This window comes from Nilaparvata lugens, chromosome 5, assembly GCF_014356525.2.
Source record: "Nilaparvata lugens isolate BPH chromosome 5, ASM1435652v1, whole genome shotgun sequence".
Lineage (NCBI taxonomy): Eukaryota > Metazoa > Arthropoda > Insecta > Hemiptera > Delphacidae > Nilaparvata > Nilaparvata lugens.
The window spans coordinates 43,943,960-43,968,955 of record NC_052508.1 but is presented as its reverse complement, the minus strand read 5'-3'; the positions used below and the strand labels follow the sequence as shown (position 1 = coordinate 43,968,955).

Sequence of the window (24,996 nt, the reverse complement as noted above, 5' to 3'; positions counted from 1 at the left end):
ACCAACACTCTTTTCCCATTCTCGAACGGTAACAGTATCCAACTGCAACAACATTTTGTGCATGTACAATAAGTCCTTGATTTGGACTCCAAGTTGAAGCGCTTCGAGCGCGGTGATGTGGGACTTGCAAAAGTCAATGAATGCCCGTAATGATTGCGGACAGTTACGCTTTATGGTAGGCGGAGATTCAATTGCCGTGACGTGCCTGGCAGCAATTAATCTCTTATTGTCATACCTCTCCCTTAAGAGGTTCCATGCAAGCTGAAAACCATTTTCGTCAGCTTCAATGTGTTCCACTCTAGCAAGAGCTTCACCACTGAGTGATTGACGAAGATAGAAAAATTTCAATGAATCATTAATGTTATCTTGATTACCAATAATATTAGTAAAAGCACTTGAGAATGCTTGCCATTTTGAAAGCTCCCCATTGAAGCGTGGAAGCGGAATCTGAGGCAACTGAAAATTTGTCAAAGGTGCGTTTTGAGATGTTGGCCGCTGGGAAGCACCAGCAGTGGCCTCATTGATGCGTTGTCTGCTTTCAAAAGCAGTTAATGCAGCGTTTGCCTTAGAGGTAATGGAGATAAACTTATTGAGTATCTCAAAATGAGTTGAAGTGTTCTGCGCTTGCAACTCTGAATTCCATAGTTGTTGATGTATCTTATCATACTTAATTCTAAGTAAACCTAGTTCGTTTTTTACAGTCAATAATTGATATAAGTGGCTTCAGTGTCCACAACAAAATCGTTATAGCTGGTTATGAACCAATCTATTTCCTGGTGTAAATTGTCTCTTGCATTGAAAAGAGCAGAAGGCTCAGGAAGTGAATCTTCCTCATGATCAGACATGCTTAAAAATTAACAGAAAAACCTGAGTGAATGACACGATAGTGCACTGTAGCATGCGATTGCTGCGCCAATAAGCAACCTTGGACGCTGGTCCAGTACGCAGAGAGGCATGCCTGTGCGTTTGAGGCAAGTTGTATCAAGCTTGCTGTGCGGCGAGTCAAGTAGCGAGCTCGCAAGGCGGTGGTAGTTTGCCGTGTGTTGTTTTCTCAATGCGCAATAGCCGTCTGTGACCAGTTCAGTGCGGTTCAGTCTCTCAGGTACAAGATAGTTGATAGCTGGTGCATACACGTCGCAGCGTGCTTTGAGTTGCAGCCAGTACTGAAAATTTGAAACAAGTGTGTGAATGCTTAATATTAAACAATATAAACATACAAAGTACAATGAAATAAAATATACTCTAGAGTGGGACCTAATCATTGGCGTCAAGCTAGACTATTAGGCACACGGTCACTGAAACCCCAAGGGGTTTTTGATTAAAAATGACAATAAGCTGTAAAAATGCTCAGCAAGTAACGTATACAAATATATGCGGCATAGGCCTTCAGTGATTTGAATGTCAAAATAGACTTCGACCAAACAATTAATAGGCGTTACTGGCCTTAAAATATCACTTAAGAGCTAAGGGTAGCTAATAAATACAATGAGGACAGTCCAGGTTGAATATAGGCGACATGGGCCTTCAATGAATTGAATGTCAAGACAGACATCATTAGAACGAGTAATAGGCGACAGTGGCCTTCAATGAATTGAATGTCAAGACAGACATCAATTAGAACGAGTAATAGGCGACAGTGGCCTTCAATGAATCACTTGTAAAGCCAAGGGTAGCTGTCAAATCCAAAGAATAATTGCTACAATTGAATACAATTATATAGGCGTCAGTGGCCTCAGAAAATCACTTGTGAAGTCAAGGGTAACTGTTAAATACAATGAATTAATAGGCATCGGTGGCCTTAGTGAATTGCATGTCAAGATAGACATTAATCAAATAATAAGTAGGCGTCAGTGGCCTCAGTGAATTGAATGTCAAGATAGACATTAATAAAACAATAAGTAGGCGTCAGTGGCCTCAGTGAATTGAATGTCAAGATAGACATTAATAGATCAATTAATAGGCGTCGGTGGCCTCAGTGAGTTGAATGTCAAGATAGACATTAATAAAACAATAAATAGGCGTCAATGGCCTCAATGAATCACTTGTAAAGCCAAGGGTAGCTATCAAATCCAATGAATTAATAGGCGTCGGTGGCCTTAGTGAATTGAATGTCAAGATAGACATTAATAAAACAATAATGATGCATACGTAAATGAAAATTGAAAAGAACGATTTACATAACCTGAATAAAATTTTGAAGAGGAGATGCGGCCAGGCAGACAGGCAATGACTCCACAATACCAACAGGAACAGGACATCAGCAAGCGATGAAGTGATCTGGCCATGCGATGACAAGCATGGAAACGTCCACTACAGCAGGCGAATCCCCCAATGGAAAAGTAGGCTGGAGCGAGTAGAATTCCAAACGAATAATCCGATCTTCAAATTGTGGAATTTTTGGCTTGATTTCCAAACGGTAGAGATGATGCACTTGAAAGCTGAGATTCACGAGGTGAAGCCAATTGTAGAAAAATGGCAACTGAAGCTTACACGAGGTTGTAATTTTTGACAAAGTTTATCCATTTTAACAGAGTAACTGAGTGAAGAACTCGATGAATAATTGAATCACACTGAAGAATGGAACAAACGAATTAATTTGAAGAATAATTCACACTTTAAAACGTTTTGTAAGTCCGATGAATTCAGATGAAAGGTTTAGACCGAGCGCAGGAAGCACACTCGACTATCCACCATTGAAAAGACACGGAGATGGAGGTGCGGAAGTGGAGTCAGCTGGATGCCAAGCACCATATAGTCGAGCTGGCTGGACCATCGGGCAGGAGGCTTGAACGCAAGCTGTCCATCAACACTGCTGGAGATATGGTAGGTTCGTTTGGCCCTGTTCGCATTGCTCAAACACAATTTACTATCACATTTTTCTAAAGAATGGCTCAGGCAAACTGGAAGTTTTCAACGTTACTGTTGGCAGCACTGTAGAGTCGGCAGATGTTAGAAATATTGCACAGTTGATGTGAACACTTTGCCATTCAGCAATTACAGATCATTGGTTTGGCACCGAACGTTAAATAGCTGTAACTGCATTTAAAATAGATTGTAATTTTGGCCCAGACACAGTTCAATATTATGAATTTTGAGCCACAGATATTTTGCCAGCATTATCAGATTCATAAGTCATGGACAATTCCCTATGGGATATCTTAAAGGCTAGGTGCACCCTACATATCCTGCAAAATTACCAGCTCATGGGCTAGAGTAGACCATTAAAAACGAAATCTCAAGATTTTCTACACATTTCTGCAAATACTCAAGATTTGCTACACTGTTATCATAACAGACTGTTATTATAAATATTTCAAAGTTACTATAACTTTGTATTTCTATAACTACATTGAACGTCGAATGGGAGCACATCTTTTCACATCTTTATTACGACACACATTATTCATTAAGACACACACATTACGGCATTTCCAAGGGAGAAACATGAATGACACTGAATACATTCCTTTCTGTTAACATGCTACTTCTATTAATGTATTCATTGACATTATTTCCAAATTTTCCGTTTCCATGCGCCACTGTATTTTTTACAGAATGTTTTGTATCTTGTAATTCTTTTTTTTCAACGAAGGTTTAATGTTAATACTGATTCTATGCTGTTTGTAAATAACTTATAATGATTCAACTTCTATTTAATTGTTTTCTTCTGATGATCTATTGTTTATATTAATTTTTTATGTTATTTGTAAATGAGTTAGTTTTTGCAATAGACCTAAGTGGAAATAATTAATAATTTGAAAAAACCACTCAGATCAGGTTGCTTTTTGCCTTTTTCGGATTTTATTCGCCAGTGCTCCTGTTATAATTCAAATGAGTCTCACTCTCACATGATTACTTCTCATCTATCCAAGTAGCAGTTCACAATCATCATTATGAAACTCGATCTTTCAAGTATGAACATGACCAATTTTTCTACTCAGGTTTTAATCTGGTGGCGCTGTACAAGAGATGAAGTTTATCCTTGGAGTCCTGTGGTGAAAGATCAGGATAGAGCCAATGTACATGTATATAGCTTGAGAGGGTAAGTTGAAATCTATGGTTTGAGGACGTTCATAATTCAATTGATTATTGTTATTGTTCGGTTTATGCGAATTAGTAGAGAGATCCAAGGCTTACTAACTAGTAAAGAAGGTATGTTGGAGTAAATTTGGATTTGATTCTTCCCTGTGTAATGCAAGAGTATCAGTGTGTTCAAATGAAAGCTATTTTAGTGTGCTCTTTTTTATAATTTCTGCCACTAATATATAAATAAATTATCATGTTACTTTCTTAGTTGAAGGGGCCTTTCTACTTTTGTTTTAGTGTTTATAACAAACAATCAATTATTATTCTTCAACTTTTTATGGTTGGGAATGTTCAATTATTATTATTATTATTATTATGTTTGTTTCTGTCCATAATGTGAACCACATTGGATGGTCACAGATAGACAAGTCATTAAAAATGAAAGAAAAAGCATGCACTCAAGGCAAGAGCAGGCATCAAGTAAAATACCGCTCCAAAGCAGCACTTTCACAACTGAAAAACTCATTCAGCGCATAAAACGGGTGATCCTCAAGGAACAGCCTCAACTTTCTCCTCAGGCTTGCCAGTGGCAGAGTCCCCGCTGTAATGGGTAGCTTGTTGATGATCTTTCCCACCATGTAAGCCGAACTAACCTGCGTTTTCCCAAGCCTGCAATAAGGGAGGTCGAGCCTATTCCTATTACGGGTATTATGCCCATGGACATCACCCCTTGTAGGCAGGACACCCACCTCCCCAACTGCCCCAATCACAAACCTGAAAATGAAGAGGCCAACCACAGTCAAAATACGCTGCTTAACAAAGAGTGGCCTACAAGGGGCTAGGTATCCAGCACCACACAGAATTCTCACAGCCTTTTTTTGTAGCAGCAAGACAGCCCCCACCTCAGCAGCTCCACCCCAGAGTGTGATGCCATATGACATCACACTGTGGAAGAACGCATGGTAGCTCATACGGAGATATGCCTCGGGAACACAGCTCCTCAGGCTCCTCAGCAGAAACAGGACTCTGTTCAACCTGCAGCAGACACTCTGTATATGCTCCCTCCAAGAAAGTTTCCTATCAAGATGGAAGCCCAAGAGCTTTACAGGAGGGAACTCATACTGCATCCCATTCCTAAGGCTGAAGACAATGGTTTGTGTCTTTTCACTGTTTAAGGCAAACCGGTTAGCAGCAAACCAGTTGGCAGCTGCCCCTCTGGATGCATTCATCAAGTCCTGGACCTCATGCATATTCCTGCCAACATCCATGATAGAGGTGTCATCAGCGTAGCATACAACCATCCTATGATCTGAAAGGGCAACATCATTGATCATAATCAGAAACAGAAGGGTTCCCAGCACAGATCCCTGGGGCACCCCATAACTCAGGGCTCTAACCCGTGAGAGCCCACCACCTGCCTGAACAGCCTGCCTGCGTCCACCCAAGTATGAGCGCAGAAGCTGGAGAGGGCCACCAACCACACCATAGAGAATCAACTTAGACAGCAAGATTTCATAATCCAGGGTGTCAAAAGCCTTGCTGAGATCACATAGCGTCAGCCCAGCAAGGCTCCCCCCTTCAAAACTATCACATATCCCTTTAATTATACATTCAACAGTGCCCACTATCGACTGTCCAGCCCTGAACCCAAACTGAGTGTCAGCAAACAGACCATTCAGCTCACAGAACTCATACAATTGGCCAGCTATTATGATCTCAAATATTTTTGACAGAACTGGCAAAATTGAGACTGGTCTATAGTTGTTAGGATCCAGGTGAGAACCCTTCTTATAAATTGGTACAACCCTTGCCAACTTCAACTCATCTGGGAATACATTCTGAGCTAGACACTCATTTATACATTGAGTCAAAGGGATCAATATAAACTTAATGATACGTTTTAAGAAATTACTTGACATACAATAAATGTCCTTGCTTGCCAAACACTTGAGGCCCATGGTGATCCGCAGGACATCCTCGCATGTGACACTGTGCCACACCAGTGTAGCTGTGGGTGGCTGCTGAACCCGCATAAGATGACACACAGGCAATGCCACTGATGCAGCCATCCCTTGAACTGGTGATGTTGGTGTTGGCAAAGGGGCTGTTACTGATGCCGATGTCGATGATGATGCTGTCAATGAGGATGCCACCAATGATGATGCCGGAGTCGATGATGGTGCTGTCAACAATGCTGGATCCAGTAAAGAGGCTGTCACTGGTCCTGATGTTGATGACGATGATGCCGCCGACGACGACAATGTTAATGATGATGCTGCTGATGATGATGCCACTGATGATGGTGCCATCAGTGATGCTGGAGTTGATGATGGTGTTGTCAGAGATGCTGGTGAAGAGGCTGTCACCGGCACTGATGTTGATGATGATTCTGGTGTCAATTATGGTGCTGTCAGCGATTCTGCTGTTGCTGGAAAGGTCATAGGTGATGTCATCCTTGCTGCTATTTGCTCAACAGAACCAATCCAGTGGTTGTTGAGAACATCTGGAGAGTGCAGAACTTCCCTTGGCACAGAAGACCGCAGCTCATCACGAATGACATTCCATGCTGCCAGACATCTGTTTGGTGCTCTACTAATACGATCAGCATTGTATGATAGCCTGGCTCTCTCAGCCTCCAGCCTGTAATGATCTCTCAGATCAGTATAGATCAACTTTGAAAGCCGTGAGCCATCAACTCTGTATCTCTCATAAGCAATGAGAACAATATCCCTAAGATTCAACAGTTCTCTACTTATCCATGGTGATGCCTTTCTTCTTTTGCTCCTAAAGTTAATAAGTGGGAAGCACTGATCGAACATTCCCAGAAAGCAATCAAAGAATGCTGTGAAGTTGGATTCTGCATCCTCATGCTGAAGGAGCATCAGCCAGTTCACATCTCTCAGTCCATCACAAAACATTCTAACTTTGTTCTCTGTAATCAATCTTGTTTTAGTACAAACAGGATACTATTATTTGCCCTAGAGATGGGAATCACCATAACCTTGATTGCCTCATGATCACTCAACTCATAATGCACCACACTTGACCATAAATTATCATTCAGTCTTAGACTGGAGGCAACATTGTCAAGGCAAGCATCCATTCTAGTAGGTTGATGGATTGTCAGATATAGATTCAGAGATCTTAACAGATTCTGAAAGTCACGTGTTTTATTGTCAATCAGTAATACATTGATGTTGAAGTCCCCCCCAACTATAAATTCAAATCCTGGGTTAAGCCTCTTAAGCATAATAATCATATCCTCCAAGGCCTGAAAGAAGCCACCCAGATTGCCTGATGGTGGACGATACACTACAATTATGTACATCTTGACATGCCCCAAAGTCACACATGCAAACTCATGCTCACCCTCCAAGCAGAAATGTTCAACATTAACACATGCAGCATTCAAATTATATTTTACAAAAATTGCAACACCTCCATTCCTCTGAGCAACACGAGAAAACCCAGCAGCCAGAGCAAACTCATTTATCCTAATCATCTCAAGGTCACATTTTCTCAACCAATGTTCTGAGAAGCACAACAAATCATACATCTCACTCTGCATTATTGCTTCTATCTCATGCAGCTTATTACTAAGGCATTGTACATTACAGAAAAGCAATAAGAGTCTATTATTCACTGCAGAGACTGGCACCGACTGCACTGACATCCCTATTTCATCTGGCTCCCCCTGGGTCTCATGAATAAAAAACGCCTCAGAGTAATATTCTTCGGCCACAATGAAGGCTCTGTAATTTTTTCATGATGATTGAAATCAATACCCAACTTGAAACTATCATAAGCACCCTTTGAGTTTAGCTTTTCCACCAATATATCAAGCTGAGGGAAAGTTGATGCCAGAAATGATTCAACATCTGTCACAGAAGTTTGATTTCGCCCAAATGGAACCAGGCCTTTTTTCACCAGATAGAAGCTCTGAGCCTATAATGAGTTTGTGTTCAAATTTGCGATTAGGCTTATTAACTTTCTTTGCTTGCCTTCTACCTGTCACTAGTTTCCAGTCATTTTTTTCCCCTTAAAGATATACTTGAACTTTCACCATCTCCATGCAAATGAGTACTAACCTGATGTTCAGTCCTATTGCTCGTTTCAAAAGCTTCAGTATTTGTTTGATTTTTACTCTGATTATTGGAAATCACAAAGCTATTGTTATCAACAGTCAAGTCTGAGTTTGCTATTTTTTCGAACTTCTCCACTTTAGACTTATTGAACTGTAAGCCTCATTCGTAAATGAGAATAATTTAGGGGAATAACATAACGACGATTGGCGGCAACATATTTGAAACGTGGTTTTTGGGTATTGGTCTATGTGTGTGTGTGTGTGTGTGTGTGTGTGTGTGTGTGTGTGTGTGTGTGTGTGTGTGTGTGTGTGTGTGTGTGTGTGTGTGTGTGTGTGTGTGTGTGTGTGTGTGTGTGTGTGTGTGTGCACTTACGCACTTCCAACCCGCACCGAGCATGCTCCGCCTTCGTACCGCCCTCGTTCCTCCATCGTACCACAGTCGCTCCGCCCGCGCACCCATCATGAACGTTACGGAAGATGTTAGATCTTCTCGTGTTCCCCGGTCGAACAACTGTTGCTCCCCGGTCGATCATCAATCGCTCTGCTGGAGTGACGTTCGGTTGCAGAGCAGAGCGAAAGTCTGTACGCACCTTTAGAGTGTATGTGCATCTGTGTACATGATATCTCATCTTCCAATTAACGGAACGACTGGAAATTTGGAACTCAAGGTCCTTACACTATAAGGATCCGACACGAACAATTTCGATCAAATGCAATTCAAGATGGCGGCTAAAAGGCGAAAATGTCGTCAAAAACAGGGTTTTTCGCGATTTTATCGAAAACGGCTCCAACGATTTTGATCAAATCTATACCCAAAATAGTCATTGATAAGCTCTATCAACTTCCACAAGTCTCATATCTGTAAAAATTTCAGGAGCTCCGCTCCATCTATGCTAAGTTTGATTTTAGATTCCCAATTATCAGGCTTCAGATACAATTTAAACAGAAAATTTCAAGTGGAAAAGATTAAGCATGAAAATCTCTACAATTGATGTTCAGTAACATTTTCACCTAAAATTGAAAATAAGCTCGAAATTCGATAAAATGTGATTATTTCAATTGCAAAGTGTTGGCAACAGTTGATTCTATGAAATCATTCACTATGAAGAGATAGCAGACATCGTTTGTCTACAGCGTTATTGTCCTGACACCAGCTGGCTCAGATCTTTGAATTAGTAGATTTCAGATGCGCGGGAACACTAGCGTCAGGTAATTAATTTTCGTAACGGCACGGAAAGTTTTGTGGGTGCGCCAAACCAAATTTTTATAAACTGCTCTACCTACCTACCTCATGCACGAGAAAGAGGTTACAAAGTCCATTTCTCAAAGATGGGGTGGACCCCCCATTATTTTTCCAGGAAAAACTCATGCCAGCTGATAGAGCTGATAATACAGGGTATGAATTTTTAAAAAATCGGTCAAGTCATTTTTGAGAAAATCGTGAAAAACATGTTTCTTTAGTTATTAGCTGCCATTTATCTCAAGAATATTACGGAACTCCTGCAATTTTCCCAGAAATGAGACTCATGTCAGTTGATAAGGCTTATAAATTATAGCTATCCATCGTATAAATTTGAAGAAAATCGTCAGAGCCGTTTTCGATTTTTTTATTCTATGCAAACAGACTGCAATGGGGGGGGGGGGGTGACGAGCTCTCTCAAGGCTGGTTCTGTTGACATTTCAGAACTCTTATCTAAATGACTTGTACTTTTTTTTGTTCTCCCTCGAACACAGATACTGCAGTTCCCGAAAACTGAACAGTATTATTATTATTACTATTTATTTATTCCATTTAATCAGCTCTTATTGTAACGTGTTCTTATTTGCATAATAATACTTGTTATATGAACAGTTGATTTGCTTGATTCCAGTGTTGATATAATGTGAAAAAATATCATTATATATCTGTGATAAATATGATTTAATCTCAGTGAAAAGGGTAGAAAGCGTGGGCGATTATAAAATGACAGTGAAAACACCAAATATATTGACATCTTGCTATTTTACTGCAGTATTTTTTTACGTTATTAGTTGATTTTTTTGTTTCGAAATTTGTTTATTTTTTATCAATTCCTATATAGTTTAATCTGAGAGTTGACAGACTGAATTAAAACTTCATATTGGAGTGTTTTTATTAGATTATAATTCTATTTAATTTCTACGTAATTGTTCATTCATTCAATCAAAACGTTATTGACTGAAATAGTTGGATACAACTCAAATTAACCTTGTTAATTGAAAGCGAAAAGCAATCTATAAACCTTCAAACACATTTCGATAATATTCAGTTTTTGGTAATTGTATTTAACATTTCAAATTTCATGTGTTTCTCCACTTTAAGCATGAATATCTATTATAATATATTTTTTTGTTAATATTCCTATAAACTTACAATGTACTAAAATAAAATACTTATGCAAACTGTGAAATTTCTAGTTATTATGGAAGTGGCATTCACAAGATATACATACAGTAAATACTAGAAATATCATTACATTTTGAATTTATAATCATGCAATACTTGAATATATCTTCTATGTGTCATCATCTTGTTATGCTTAAAAAGTTCAAGTTCACCAAAAATTTCCAAGTTCAACTTATAAAATAAAAATTATTTTAAAAAAAACACTCCATTTTAGGGGTGGTTTTTAATGTTAATAAAGTTCCCAATAACTCAGTAGGGGATGATTTTAGAACAAAACATTAAATACGTTTCTTCATCTCTTTGAACACTTGATGGAAAAAAGAATTTTTCGATATCCTGATATTTTAAGTTTTAAAAATGGTTAACCCCTAACGATTTCAACCATTGAAAAAATTAGAAATTTTTATCTATTAACCACTATCTACCATTTCCAAAAAAAATTGCCTCATACAGAGAATTCTGAAAAAACTACCCTTATTTCGTTAAAATCACCACCCCCTAACCATTAATCATAAAATGATAAAAAAATGAAAAAATCCTCTCAAAGAGTAGAATTAATGACAAAAAGAGTTTTTCTGATATCTCAACAACAAAGGATTTCATTTTTTTTCACCCCTAAATTTCAACCCCAAAAATGAGAAAAATCGTGAATAGTCCATTCCACTGTTTCCAGCATCCTGTCTACTACAAAAATCAATAATAAAAAAAAATACAAAAATTTTCCAAAAAACTACCCCAAGATTTTGCGGTTTACAAAAAATAGGGGATGATTTTCATTTTTTGATAATTTCAGATGGTTTGGGGTATGATAAAATGTAACTCAAACCCTCACTAACCTTCCCCAATCCCCTTCATCATAATCTCTACTATGGAGCTGGGTATGCTTGGAGTTGTAAATACTGGCCAGCCTGCAAGAAATGTAGAAACTGTTTTGAGGAGACAGAGGCTGAAATTTGGCAACACCGCGACAGCTGCTTCAATGTGGCAACATAGGATCTATTTCTAGATACGGCGATGGCCGAATGACCTCGAGTTGACGCTACTGTAGCGCCAGTTAGAGCGTGGCGGAAGGTTGGAGAACCCAGAGTTGCCAGCTAGCGCTAGCGCTAGAGCGGCGGTTGTTTGGTGAACTACTCCAGGCTGGTTTCAGATTCAATGACGTCATTTAATGGGCGGTGCACTTAAATGAAATTTTTCACCACATAAAGCACTACACTGAATGATATATCATTCTTATTAATTGGTTTTTTACACCGACCACACAAGCAACTGTCAACTTCATCCACTGCCATCCTAATCCTTCAACAATATCATTGTATCGTAATAGTGAATTTAACCTGTTACATCTTATGCTTTCTCTTTAACGTTCTTCATTTGCTTCTTCATATATATTAATCAATCCTTATGATCTCATTCAACTTCAGTTCATTAACTTCAACATTACTCCTGATTCAATTTTCTCTTTGATTCTCTCAGCAATTTCAATATAATTGAATCGGCAACTTCAATATAATCGGAATTTCCGAATCATTTTTGAAGCCTAGTATTTCATCAAATTTTGTTGCATTGCCTGGATATAATCTTTTCCGGAATGATAGATTAAATAAAGCTTGTGGGGGTGTAGCAATTTATGTGAAAGATGGTATCAAAACAAAAGCTTTAATCACATCTAAACAAGAGTATTGTTCCAGACCAGAGTTTATGCTACTTGAATTATCCTTATCTAGTACTGATAAATTACTCGTTGGTATCTGTTATCGCCCACCAAAAATAGGTCATTTCACAGATTTCGAAAATGCCTTGCTTTCTCTTATGCCTTGTTATAACCGTATACTAGTTATGGGGATATGAACACCGACTTAAACATGACAAATCGTAACTTTGAGTACTTTCAACTGACTACAATTTTCCAATGCCTAAACATGACTATTTTACCTCTCGATCCAACTCATCATACTAATGAATCAGACACACTCATTGACCTTCTCATTGTTAGTGATCCCAATGAGGTTGTTCAAGCAGGCCAAATCTCAGTCCCAGCTATTTCTAGACATGATGTGATCTACTGTGTACTTTCCCATAAGATACCCAAGCCATAACAGAAAATTTTCACTTAGAGACTTCAAAAACTTTGATGAAGCCGCCTTCCTGAATGATGTGGCTCAGACTCCATGGCATCAAATTGAAGCATTACCCTCAGTTGATGACATGGTCAAGACTTTCGAGAACTGGACTTTGACTTTGTATGACAAACATGCACCTTATGTGACAAGGAGGATTAATAGAAAACGACGAGTACCGTGGATGACTGAAGACATACTTAAGATGATGGGACGTAGAGACAAAGACATAGAAAATTTAAAAAGACATTTGACTTGAACAGTTTGATTGAGTATAGGAGCATTAGAAATAGAGTTAAACAGGAATTACGGAACTCAAAGATTAGGTACTTGAATTCGTTCATGACAAACAATAGACAAGACTCTAAATCACTTTGGCAGGGAATAAAAGAATTCGGGCTTGGCAAACAGAAATCGAATCCCCAAATTGACTTACCATTGAACAATATAAATGACCATTTCGTTTCACACTCTAACCAATGCGACGAAGTTGTCATTGCTAATCATATCGATAATCTTGAAGAGCAGGTTACAAACTTAGATTTACCAATTACTGATCAATTTCATTTCCATCCAATCTCAGAAGAAGACACTTTCAAAGCAATTCAACGTATTCATAGTAATGCTATGGGTGTAGATAAAATTCCTATTAAATTTATCAAGAAGATGTTATTTGCTGTTTTACCAACCATTACATACATTTTCAACAAGTCACTTGAAGAAGGCAATTTCCCTGAAAACTGGAAGTTTGCTCTGGTTCGCCCTCTAAATAATGTTCCATCACCCAATAAAGTTGAGGATTTTAGACCAATCAGTATTCTACCTGCATTGTCCAAAGTGCTAGAAAGACTCATTCATGCTCAAGTTGTAAAATTTCTAGAATAGTAAGCTTCATAACTTTCAATCAGGCTTTAGGAAATTCCATTCAACTGAAACAGCTCTGCTTCGTGTCACTGATGATATAAGGATAGCTATGGACCAAAGAAAATGCACCATCCTCACCCTATTTGATTTTTCTAAAGAATTCGATACTGTTGATCATACAGTCCTTTTGAATAAGTTGGCTATTCTTGGTTTCAGTCACAACTCGTTAGTTTGGTTCAAATCCTATTAGGTAGGAAACAATGTGTATCTGTCGGTGACAAAAAGTCAACTTGGAAAAACGTTATGCATGGAGTACCACAAGGTTCAATTTTAGGCCCTCTCCTCTTCACTTTGTATGCTAATGACCTTTCTTCCATTATCAAATTCTCCAGTTTCCATACTTATGCAGATGACCTTCAAATCTATTTAAGCTGTCCCATAACACAAGGTTCAATTTTAGGCCCTCTCCTCTTCACTTTGTATGCTAATGACCTTTCTTCCATTATCAAATTCTCCAGTTTCCATACTTATGCAGATGACCTTCAAATCTATTTAAGCTGTCCCATAACAAAAATTAATGAAACAGTTGGAATAATGAATCAGGGTATGAATTCGATAGTGGAATGGACAAAGAAAAATAGCCTTAAGCTTAATCCCATCAAAACACAACCCATTATAATTGGATATTCTCGTCTTATAAATAATATTGACCTCGAATCGATTCACAAAATTAGTGTAGACGGTAATGACATTCCTTACTGTAGCTCAGTTGAAAATTTAGGCATTATTATGAATAATACTCTTGACTGGTCAGAACAAGTGAACAAAACTTGTAAAAGGTATTCTCAGCCATGCATGCATTGAAGAAAATGCACGATATCCTTCCTGTTTCTATCAGTTCTATCGAGAGCCGAGTGAGTTTAATCCTGACTTTAAAAAAACATCTTTTGGAACAAATGATTGAAACTGTCCGGCCCTAGAACGATCACATGACAACCATCCCTCACACATTCCACCAATATAAACCTTTAAACCTGTTATAGAACGAATTATATATATATATATTTATATAAACTCATGTTATTTCAATTATCCACTGCATACTGCTGTATATTACTGAAAGTTGATAACCCTGATCTACTTTCAGCCTACTTCATTTTATTAATCAATTATTTGATCTTATCTACCTATATAATTATTTTACTTTATCATTTTTTTGTTTTTTTTTCTCTTAAATATTCATATTGATTAAAACTTTCACACTATTTCCATTAATAAATTAATTCTTAGTTTTAATAATGAAATTAACGTTTTGGTAGAGAGTTAGTGGGGAGGATATTTTTAATATTCTTTCCAAAGTATGGACATTGATATGTCCAAAGCTCCGCCAATTTATGTAGATGCATAACAATTTAATTATTATCTATAGTTATTATATTACAAATTGCTTTTTCATATCATATACAGTTCAATAATTATTTTCTTAGTCTATATTATGTAAATTCATCTATAATTTTGCTGTATTGTAAGCTATTGAATATAAGTTTATAAGCCAGTATATATTGTAATCTACATAAATAAAGTACTCTATCAATCAATCAATCAATTTCACATTAGAAGCTATAAGAATTGTAATACTTCCACATTCAACTCATTTTGAATATTTAACAATTTGTTCACATGCTAATAAGTTTCTATACCATTCACACTTGACTACTCTACTATTTCAGGGCAAAGGCGGAGCTGCTGTGCTATTATAGAACAGAATTCGACCCAGTGTGTGTCGTGTTCAGTCAAGTTCAGCCGAATGTCATCAATTCTGTCGAACAGAAAATTTCTAGAAAGGTAAGTCGAGTATATTTATTCCAATTCCCATAATGTTATTATTCCATTATTTTTGCATTCTTCCACAAACATGCAAGGCAATTCAAACTTTACTATAAATTCATTATTAGGAGTATTCACAATGTTGCTTTGGCTCACCTACCTTGTCTTTAGCTAGACTCAAAATAGAAGAACAAAATTATTTAGAACTTACCTGTTATTTGCTATAGTTAGGTCCACGTTATAATGGCAGTGGAGAAAGAAAGTGGAACATCGTTGCCGATTCTTTGCCTGATCCTTCTATAAATAGAGGATAGCTGAAACTGGTGTATCTGATGTGATATTAACTGTTTGTGCTTGTTTAGAATATTCAATTTTATTTTATTCAAGAAAATGTATTTTTAATTATTGAATAATAAATTTTCATGATTGAGATATAATATTTTGTTATTAATCATATTTCTACATTGTTAAAAACTATCTGGAAAAGTTGCGGACCTAGAAAAGGATAGCGCTATCTGCTTTGTCGAATTATAGATAAGGATTGTCTATTTTAATCAATGTTAATCAAATACTGCCATTATAACATGGACCTTACTGTAAGAAAACTGATATTTGCTACGTTGTGATAGTGGATACCCCTGCTTGAAACCTCTTAACAATATTAGTTTTCCAATCAAAAACTCGTGTAATTCATCAATATAGCCTCACTTTTGAAACTGAAAACTGGGTATAGAGGTTTGACAGCAATATGGCCGCCGTCTCATCGAAAATAGCAGGAGTTAACACGAGTTAATGCAATCAAACCTGCGTTCTCGGCTGCTTTTTTCTCAATGTACTCGAGTTGAAACTGAGTTAACGAATAACAAACCTTTACAGACAGCTAGACTTGGGGTGGCCACTAACGGTAAAACATACTTACTCACTTAGCCAATTCTCTTTTACCGTTAGGTATCGAGGTTTACGAGAGCCCTCCATCTTTCTCTTTCCTGCGCCTTCCTTCTCACTTCTCTCCACTCCACGCCTCTCTCTTCCGCCATCTCTCGAACACCATCCTCCCATCTCTTCCTCGGTCCTCCTCTCCCCCTAGCACCCACAACCTTGCTTTCTCAGACCCTCCTTGGCAGTCTGTCAGTCGGCATCCTCATCACATGTCCCAGCCACCTCAACTGAGCGGCTTCAATCGTTTGCTTCAGAGGTTTGTAATTCAGGCTGTCTCTGATGTTATGGTTCCTTATCCTATCCCTACTTGTTGTCCCCGCTACCCTCCTCAAGTAACTCATCTCTTGGGCCTGCAGCTGACTCTGGCTTCTTTCGGAGAGCGTCCATGTTTTACAAGAGTAGGTTAGGATTGGGACATAATGTAGATCTGAAAACCCTTAATTTGGTAGCGTTAATTACTGACGTATTTCAATAATTTAATAGTTTGGTTTGATATTAAAATACTAATGAACCCCCATTATTGTTGTTATTATTATACATCATCTCAATAGTTTTCAATGTTTGTAATTGGAGTCAATTTAGTGCTATTTCGTTCTCATTTAGATCATTTTCACTCAAAGGTGAAAACTTTTGAAAAAAAATTAGTCCATTTTAATTTAAGAATTGAAATAGCGTAACATGGATATTTCCTTCTTATGTATATTTGGTTAGTGCCATAGTAAGTTGTATATTTTGTAATTTAGTCATTAAGTACTCTTTAGTTCCGACTTTTTGTTACTCAGGTTGTTTAATTTAATTTGTTAACTATCAAGAAATTTGATCATTATGTATTATTTAGACTTTATTTTTTTATTTAAAAAGATAAAGAAAGAAATTGGTTCACATTAGAAATATAAAATGTTAGAATGCTTCTGTTTTATCCATTTTATGTTTTGATCATCATGTATTATTTAGACTTTAGTTTTTTATTTGAAAAGATGAAGAAAGAAATTGGATCAAATTATAAATATAAAATAATAGAATGCTTCTGTTTTATCCAAAGAGACGCATATATTTATTTTATTTTGATTTGAAGAATAAGTGTTCATTTATTTTAGTAATTCGGAATTTCCGGCTGACGGTCTTTGACCAAGCCGTATAGTGTATGCAAGATTTTAAGTAGCCTAATACATCTTGTAAAATATTGTTTTTTTTTCAATAAAGCACTTTTATATCTATCTATCTAATTTGGTAGCCTGGCTCACCTCCCTTTTTCAGAGGAAATTTATAGATAATGCCCAGTACAACCTTCCTGCCGCTGCTGCTCTATTGCTTATTTCGTTTTTCATTCTTCAACCACAAGCAACAGTGGCTCCCAAGTACTTGAAGGACTCTACTTGCTTCATCTGTCTTTCCCCGCTGTATATCTCTAACTGCATCTGATCTTTTGCTACATACATCACTTTTGTCTTTTGCCACTTGGGGTGGCCACTAACGGTAAAACATGCATGACATAAAATAAACAATTAATAAACCACTGGAAAATTGCGAACCATGATGATAGAAAAGTAATTTAATCTCACATAGGGCAGCGAAGAAAAAATAAACAACAAAAAATCGGAGATACCAAAACCTAACAACAAAAACTTTTGCTCGAAGCCTTCAGCTGTGATCACAGCTGTGACGACACAACAATGTATGTCGGCTGTGTATCATGCATGTACTACCGTTAGTGGCCAGCCTTATTTTTTAACTCAAAAATCGTGAATATCCCTATAGTTTTGGATGGTTTAACCACGGAATAAGCGTACCATAGCATAGTGTTTCTTTCCTCTGTGGTATAACTGTGTTGATGACAGGGCGAGGTGACAGTGGAACGGTGCACGTACGAAATCAGCAAGAACAGACTGCAGAGGAGCTCGGTGACGTCGATTGCACTGCAGACGCACGTGTGCTGCGTGGCGTTCAGTCCTGATGACTGCAAGCTGCTGCTTGGTTGCATTGACGGATCGCTGGTGCTCTTCGATGATGGCCAGGGCAGCACTCACCTCGTCAAGGCTGCTTTTGTAAGCTATTCACATTTAAATTTATTTGTCGCATAACCATATTAATAATAAATAATAATAATAATAAATTGGAATAATAGTATACATTGCAAATAGGACATTTTTGGGCATGAACCTGTTGTGTGTCTCCTCATGTCAAGTATTTTTTCACAATGTGATAAATAATTAAATTGATAAGCATTAGAAAATAAACTATAATACAAAGCAATGCTATAGTCTTTCTCTTCCTGCACTGCAAATAGGAGAAACCCTTGTATTTTGGCAGTGTATGGCACCTAAAATTTGTTTATATATCTTTCAAAAACAGAATCAATTCATTGTAGAAACGTCAAAAGTCTGATAACCCCATAATTATAGTTAATGTATGAATATAAAGTTTTGAATATACAGAAGAAAAAATGTTATTAAATTGAAAGCTATCAGTTTAGTCGGCTTCAATATGACTCACTCACGTATCAAACTGTATGTCTTTTGTATTGAAAATCGTATTCACTTATCACGATTAAAACTCATAATTTTGAGAATGGGCACAGTGTGGGAGCACGAAAAAGTGGTCAATTGTTCTAGTTCCAGTGGTAAATTGTTCAATCACGTGACTGGTGCAAAATGTTCCCATGGAACGCCATTTCAAAATCTTTGATTCAAGCTTTTGGCGTGCACTTATGAAGTTGATTTAATTTACACCAAAATGTGTCGTTTACTACTTGCGTGAATGAACAAAGGCTGCTTCACAAACTTACCGTCTATAGTGAGGCCCACGTTGTAATGGCAGTGGAGAAAGATAGGAGAACAGCGTTGCCGATCCTCAGTCTTATCAATGCCTTCTATAGACGGTAGCTGATACAGATTTATTGATGTAATATTAACTGTTCATTCTCGTTGTCAATAATCAATTATATTCTATTAAGCAAGAAATTATATTTTTCAATAATTTAATAATGACTTTTCATAATATTGAGATGAAATATTTTGTTAATTTATTATTAATTCTGCATTGTTAAAAGACGATCTGGCAACAGAGCAAAGCGGGAAGGAGGTAGCGCTATCCGCTTTGTTGCATGATAGACAAGGATAGCAATACTCTTGCTAATCAAACACTGCCATTATAACGTGGATCCCACTATAGAAAAGTTTGCATTTATTTGTTTTCTAAATGAAAGGCTGAAAAGACATAACTTCACTAATCATGGGTTGCATCTAAATCGATCTGGCAAAGTAATAGATTGGCAGAGCTGATTGAAAGCCGTTTGCAATCCTCTGGTTTAAAAACAGTCAAAAAAACAAATAACGATTTTTTAGTAAATTGGCTCAAAACAGGGAAAGGGAAATAGCTACAAATGCTAGAGATAGAGTAGCACAAGATGGTAAGGTTTTTAGTATTTATCATCAAAATATTCAGTATCTTCGCAACAAAATTGACAGATTAGAAGTATTTCTTAAACAGCAGGATCCTGACATTGTTATTTTCACAGAGCATGGCTTAAAAATAAAGGAAATAAATCAAGTTAGGATTCCAGGCTATTCACTGAGATCAGAATTTTGTAGAGTAGCTCATAGAAGTGGTGGTGTATGTATATTCACTAGCAATGCTAAACATACCCAAACTTATGAACTGGATTTTGCTAAGAGATTTTCTGTTGAGATGGATTTAGAGGTGACAGGACTAAGGTTAAAAATTGATGATCGATTTGAGGTAGCAGTGTTAGGTATCTATAGGTCACCAAATGGAGACTGGCGAAAATTTTGTGAGCTGCTCCATACACTTTTGGAAATCACAACCGCTCGTTTCACAAATGTTATAGTGGTAGGAGATTTCAATACCGATTTTGCCAGGCAGGATAAAATGACAGAGGATATTAGAGATATTATTAATATGAATAATTTAGAAATTAAGGTCCACGAATATACAAGAGTAACTCGAACTTCACAGACAATTATTGATAATATCCTCACAAATATAGAAGGTTGTAATGTCAGGTTAGGTAGCTCAGATCTATCAGATCATAACTATCAAATTTTAGATGTTAAGTTGCAGGGCCAGAATCCAAGCAGAAAAAAACATTTGTGAAAGAAATTCAGCAATATGAGCTAGGAAATATAAATTGTTTGAAGCAGGAACTGCTTCAAGAAAATTGGAGTAGTGTTTATAACAGTTGTAACCTAAATTACAAATATAAGCAATTCATTGATACTCTAAGATTTCACATTAGTGTATGCTGTCCGATAAAAAAAAGTCAAAGTAAAAAGTAAATTAAACAAAGTAGATGAATGGATAACTGAAGATATCCTTACTCAAAGAAATATTGTTAGGGAAGCTTATGAGGAATTTAAATTAGTGAGGGATGTTCCGAGTGAGGTCAAATACAAATGTCTAAAGAAAAACTATGCAAAAGAAGTGAGGAAAGCTAAGTGTAAGAAAACAGCTGAAATATTAACAACTAGTACCAATTTTAACTCTGCTGTTTGGGAGGTAATTAATAGAAATAGGAGAGCAGCTCAAAAGGATACAGTTACTAATGTCCCTAGGATAATCGATGAACATGGAAATTATATGGATGATAGTATAGACATTTGTAACTTTTTCAATAAATATTATCAACAGGTTGCATATAAACTCCAAAAGTCACTGAACACTAATACTTATAATACAACTACATTAAATGCTGAGCCAATTGAAAAGGTATTTAAATTTCATCCATTATCAAGAGATGAGTTGTCAAGAATAATAAAAAAATTGAATAACAAAAAAACAGTAGGATTGGATGGGGTCTCAAGCAAAATTTTAAAAGAATGTGAAAATGAATTACTGGACCCTTTATTGCATCTCCTTAATACTTCACTAGAGCAGGGTATTTTCCCTGATGATCTGAAACAAGGAAAAATTTTGCCAATTTTCAAGAGCGGTGATTCTGAAAGAGTTGAAAATTATAGACCCATTAGTATTCTAAATGTAATAAGTAAAATTTTTGAAAGAGTAGTTTTAAATAGGTTATTGATGCACCTGGAAGAAATTAATTTCATATGTGATGAACAGCATGGGTTCCAGAAAGGGAAATCTACTAAGACTGCAATAGTATCCCTTGTTGAAAGACTAATAGATATAATAGATTCAGGTGAGAAGGCAGCCGCAATATTTCTTGATTTATCCAAAGCTTTTGATTGTGTGAACCATAGAATATTATTGGAAATACTAAAAACTGTAGGTGTGAATGGTATAGAACTAAAATGGTTTGAATCATATCTCATAGGTAGAAACCAGTGTGTTGAGCTTACCAAGGTGGATGGGAATGAAATAGTAAAAATTAAATCTCAAAAACTGGAGGTCCAGGCTGGAGTACCTCAAGGCTCAATTCTGGGTCCCTTACTGTTTCTGTTGTATGTGAACCAATTACCAAAAGAGTTAAAAGATCACAGAGCTCTGTTGTTTTCTGATGACACATCGCTTATCTTTAACAATTATTTATTAGATAGTCTAGAAATAAATGCTTTTACTGGAGTACAGTCAATTGTCCAATTCTTGAAGCAAAGGCAATTAACAATAAATAGTAAGAAATGTCAATTCCTACAATTCAAAAGTAAATATAATTCAGTAGAGGATAGAGAAATAAATGTGTTTGTAGAGGAAAATGAATTAGACCAAGAAGAGAAAGTAGCATTCTTGGGAATTTTATTGGACAGGAAATTAACATGGCATCCTTACATTGAGAGGATATGTAATAAGATATCATCTGGGGTATTTGTCCTGCGGCAGCTTGCTAGGCTGAATGATAAAAAACTACTGTTAACTGCTTACCATGGACTTATACTATCTCATATTAGGTATGCTATTTTAGTATGGGGTAATTCATCTCAACAAAATATGGACAGAGTGTTTAAGATTCAAAATAAGGCACTCAGATGTATAGAGAAAGTGAATAGGTTAGACTCTTGTAGGCCTTTATTTAAAAAGCTTGGTCTATTAACTGTGCCATCTTTGTATGTATATGAAGTTGTAATGCATGTGAAAACGAGTGGTGTGATCCAGAATTCAGATGTTCATGAGTATAATACGCGAAACAGAGCAGATTATCATATAATGGGTCACAATAGTAGGTTATTTGAACAAAAACCAGATTATATTGGTAGGAAATTTTATAACAAGCTACCTCAAATCTTGAAAAGTAATGATGATTTGAAGATTTTCAAAAAACAAATGAAAAAATATTTAGTTGATAAAGCTTTTTATAGTGTACAAGAATTCCTTTCAAACCTAAACTAGGTTGAACTACTTAGTGTTAGAATTATTATGTAATAACATGTAATAACATGACTTGTCTTATACTCCATAACTGGAGTCCTTAGGACGTAATCTAAAAAAAAAAAAAAAAAAAAAAAAAAAATTCACTCCATCCTACTCTCAAATTTTCTATAGAGAAAAATTCATTTAACGAATAGTTATCAAACATAATTTTGTTGGTTATGTATTCTATGGCTATGCTATGATAAACAAACAAGTTATCAGCGCATGCACAGAGAAGCAAGAAGACTACAATATTTAATCGACCAATGAGAGCTCTTCAAATTTGAACTGTCACAATTCACCAGGCTTCGAATGTGGGGCAGGAATTTGGTACTGAAACTAGTTTCTGGTACAGAATCTGTCAAAATTCTTTTGACGTGGGACGCGGAACTTTCAACCGGGTAAATTGTGAATCTGACAATTTACTACATTTCATGTTCCCAGAACGGGCCCAATGTGAGAAGAGTTTAACTTTGGAAATTGCGTTCTTTTTTGAAACTTTAATCGCGAATAACAGAGTCGAGAATATCATTTAAATTTTATAGGTTCCATATCAATATTTCATTATAATTTACAGTTGCATTTTTAGTGTTTGCTTGTGCAACACTGGATCGATCTGTTGCAAATCGATCGGTTATGTTGTTATTAATCCCAATTTTTCGCGCAATTGTAGTTGTATTTTTATTTAAGCTGTGCACAGGCTTAAAATAAACTTTGTACTCGTGATATTTTTCAAAGTTTTTCGATTTATATATCATCAAGCTATCAAAATGAAACATTTCGGTACTATATAAATCGATGAGATTTAGAGGATGGATTCTTCATGGTATTGTTGATCTAGTAAAACAAAAATTTTCTGAAAATATCAATTTTTGGAAAAGTTATTCAATTTACCAAAATTAACTCAACTAACAGTTATTTTTGGTTATTTTTAGTAAATTGAATAACTATCTTAAAAATTGATATTTTCAGAAAATTTTTGATTTACTAGATCAAAAATACCATGAAGAATCCATCCTCTAAATCTTATGGATTTATATAGTACCGAATTTGAAATGTTCTGTCCCAAAAATTTAAACTTAAGGCGCTCATATTTAAAAAAGTAATGATCGGAAAATAATGTTTTCCTGAGAAAACTTTTTCATTTTGATAGCTTGATCATATACAAATCGAAAAACTTTGAAAAATATCACAAGTAAAAAGTTTATTTTTAGCCTTTGCACGGTCTTAAATGAGTCATATTTATGAATCAAAAATGAATTTCTATCTATACAGTTTTATCATTATAAAACTAGAGGTGTCAATCAATTTGACATTCTTGGTATTTATACCACCAGTATATTTTGTTATTTCAAACCATTCATCTAAACTATTAGTACTGTGAACAGTAGACCTCGTGCAGTTATAAACCTTAGCCTCTCCTAATACTGTTAAGTGGTCAGTTGAAAGTAGAGAAAGGTAGAGAGAAAATACCTTGTTACTTGCGTAATACCTAGTTATCAAAATTGCATACGTCCGTACATGCAATTAATAATCCACTTGACATCTGATTGATCATATTCAATGCTATAATAAATATTTACTATCATAAATATTCATTCTTGATCTAGTCAACAATTCATAATCACGTGTTTTCCATGTTTACCAACATCGCATGTTTAGAATGTGTGTAGTAATATTATAGCATTGGATATTTCATTTCCTTTCATATTATTTTTAAAATGCAAAATTTCATAAAAACCTTACACATACATCGATCATATCAGTATCCTGTGAGCTCTTGAATAGTGCAGACGTACGTAGTGTAGTGTAGAAATAGAAGTAGTGAGTCAGCAGTTGATTGTCCACGGTAGTAAGTGGACAAAACATTGCATCGAATTTCGGTTGGAATCATGCAATTGAAGTGACCTACTTTCGCGCAGCCTTCTATTATCGTTTGCGTTTTTGCAGTCGTGAAAGCCGAATACGAGGGCCTTCTGTAAAGTATGTTTGCGAAATAAGTCAATTTCAACACCAATTGGAAAATTGTTGAATCTTCCAATTCCTCTTGTGCCCGAGTTTGAAGAGCAGGGAGACGAAGAAGATAATTAGTGAAATTAATAGCACAAAAGAAGATTATATAGCATAATAGAAGATAATTAGCACAAAAGCAATTAGTGAAAAGTAACGCAGAACTACTGAGGAAAATTGAAGGCTTGGAATTACGATTTCGGAAAATCGAACAGAACATCGATATCCAACAGTCAAGCAGTCCAGTTCGTTCAGCTCAAGCAACAGCAGAAGCAGTTGAGAACTAATCAACAAACGAAGAGGAATTAGAAAAAGGGACAGAGTGGATCAGGGTATTACAACCTATTACAAAGAAGAGGAATGCTAAATAACACATT

The 24,996-nt window shown here is 36.3% G+C and overlaps 1 protein-coding gene across 2 annotated transcripts in view; it reads left to right on the top strand.

The window, feature by feature from the left end:
• Positions 1–2,646: 2,646 nt before the first annotated feature.
• The window catches only part of LOC111045325 (WD repeat-containing and planar cell polarity effector protein fritz), a 111,061-nt gene continuing 88,711 nt past the window's right edge, over positions 2,647–24,996 (top strand). For both annotated transcript variants that reach the window (XM_039428402.1, XM_039428401.1), the window contains exons 1-4: positions 2,647–2,823; positions 3,942–4,042; positions 15,250–15,364; positions 18,124–18,330. In XM_039428402.1, coding sequence (XP_039284336.1) covers positions 2,710–2,823; positions 3,942–4,042; positions 15,250–15,364; positions 18,124–18,330 — 537 coding nt within the window. In that variant the 5' untranslated portion in view covers positions 2,647–2,709. The remainder of the gene's footprint in view (positions 2,824–3,941; positions 4,043–15,249; positions 15,365–18,123; positions 18,331–24,996) is intronic.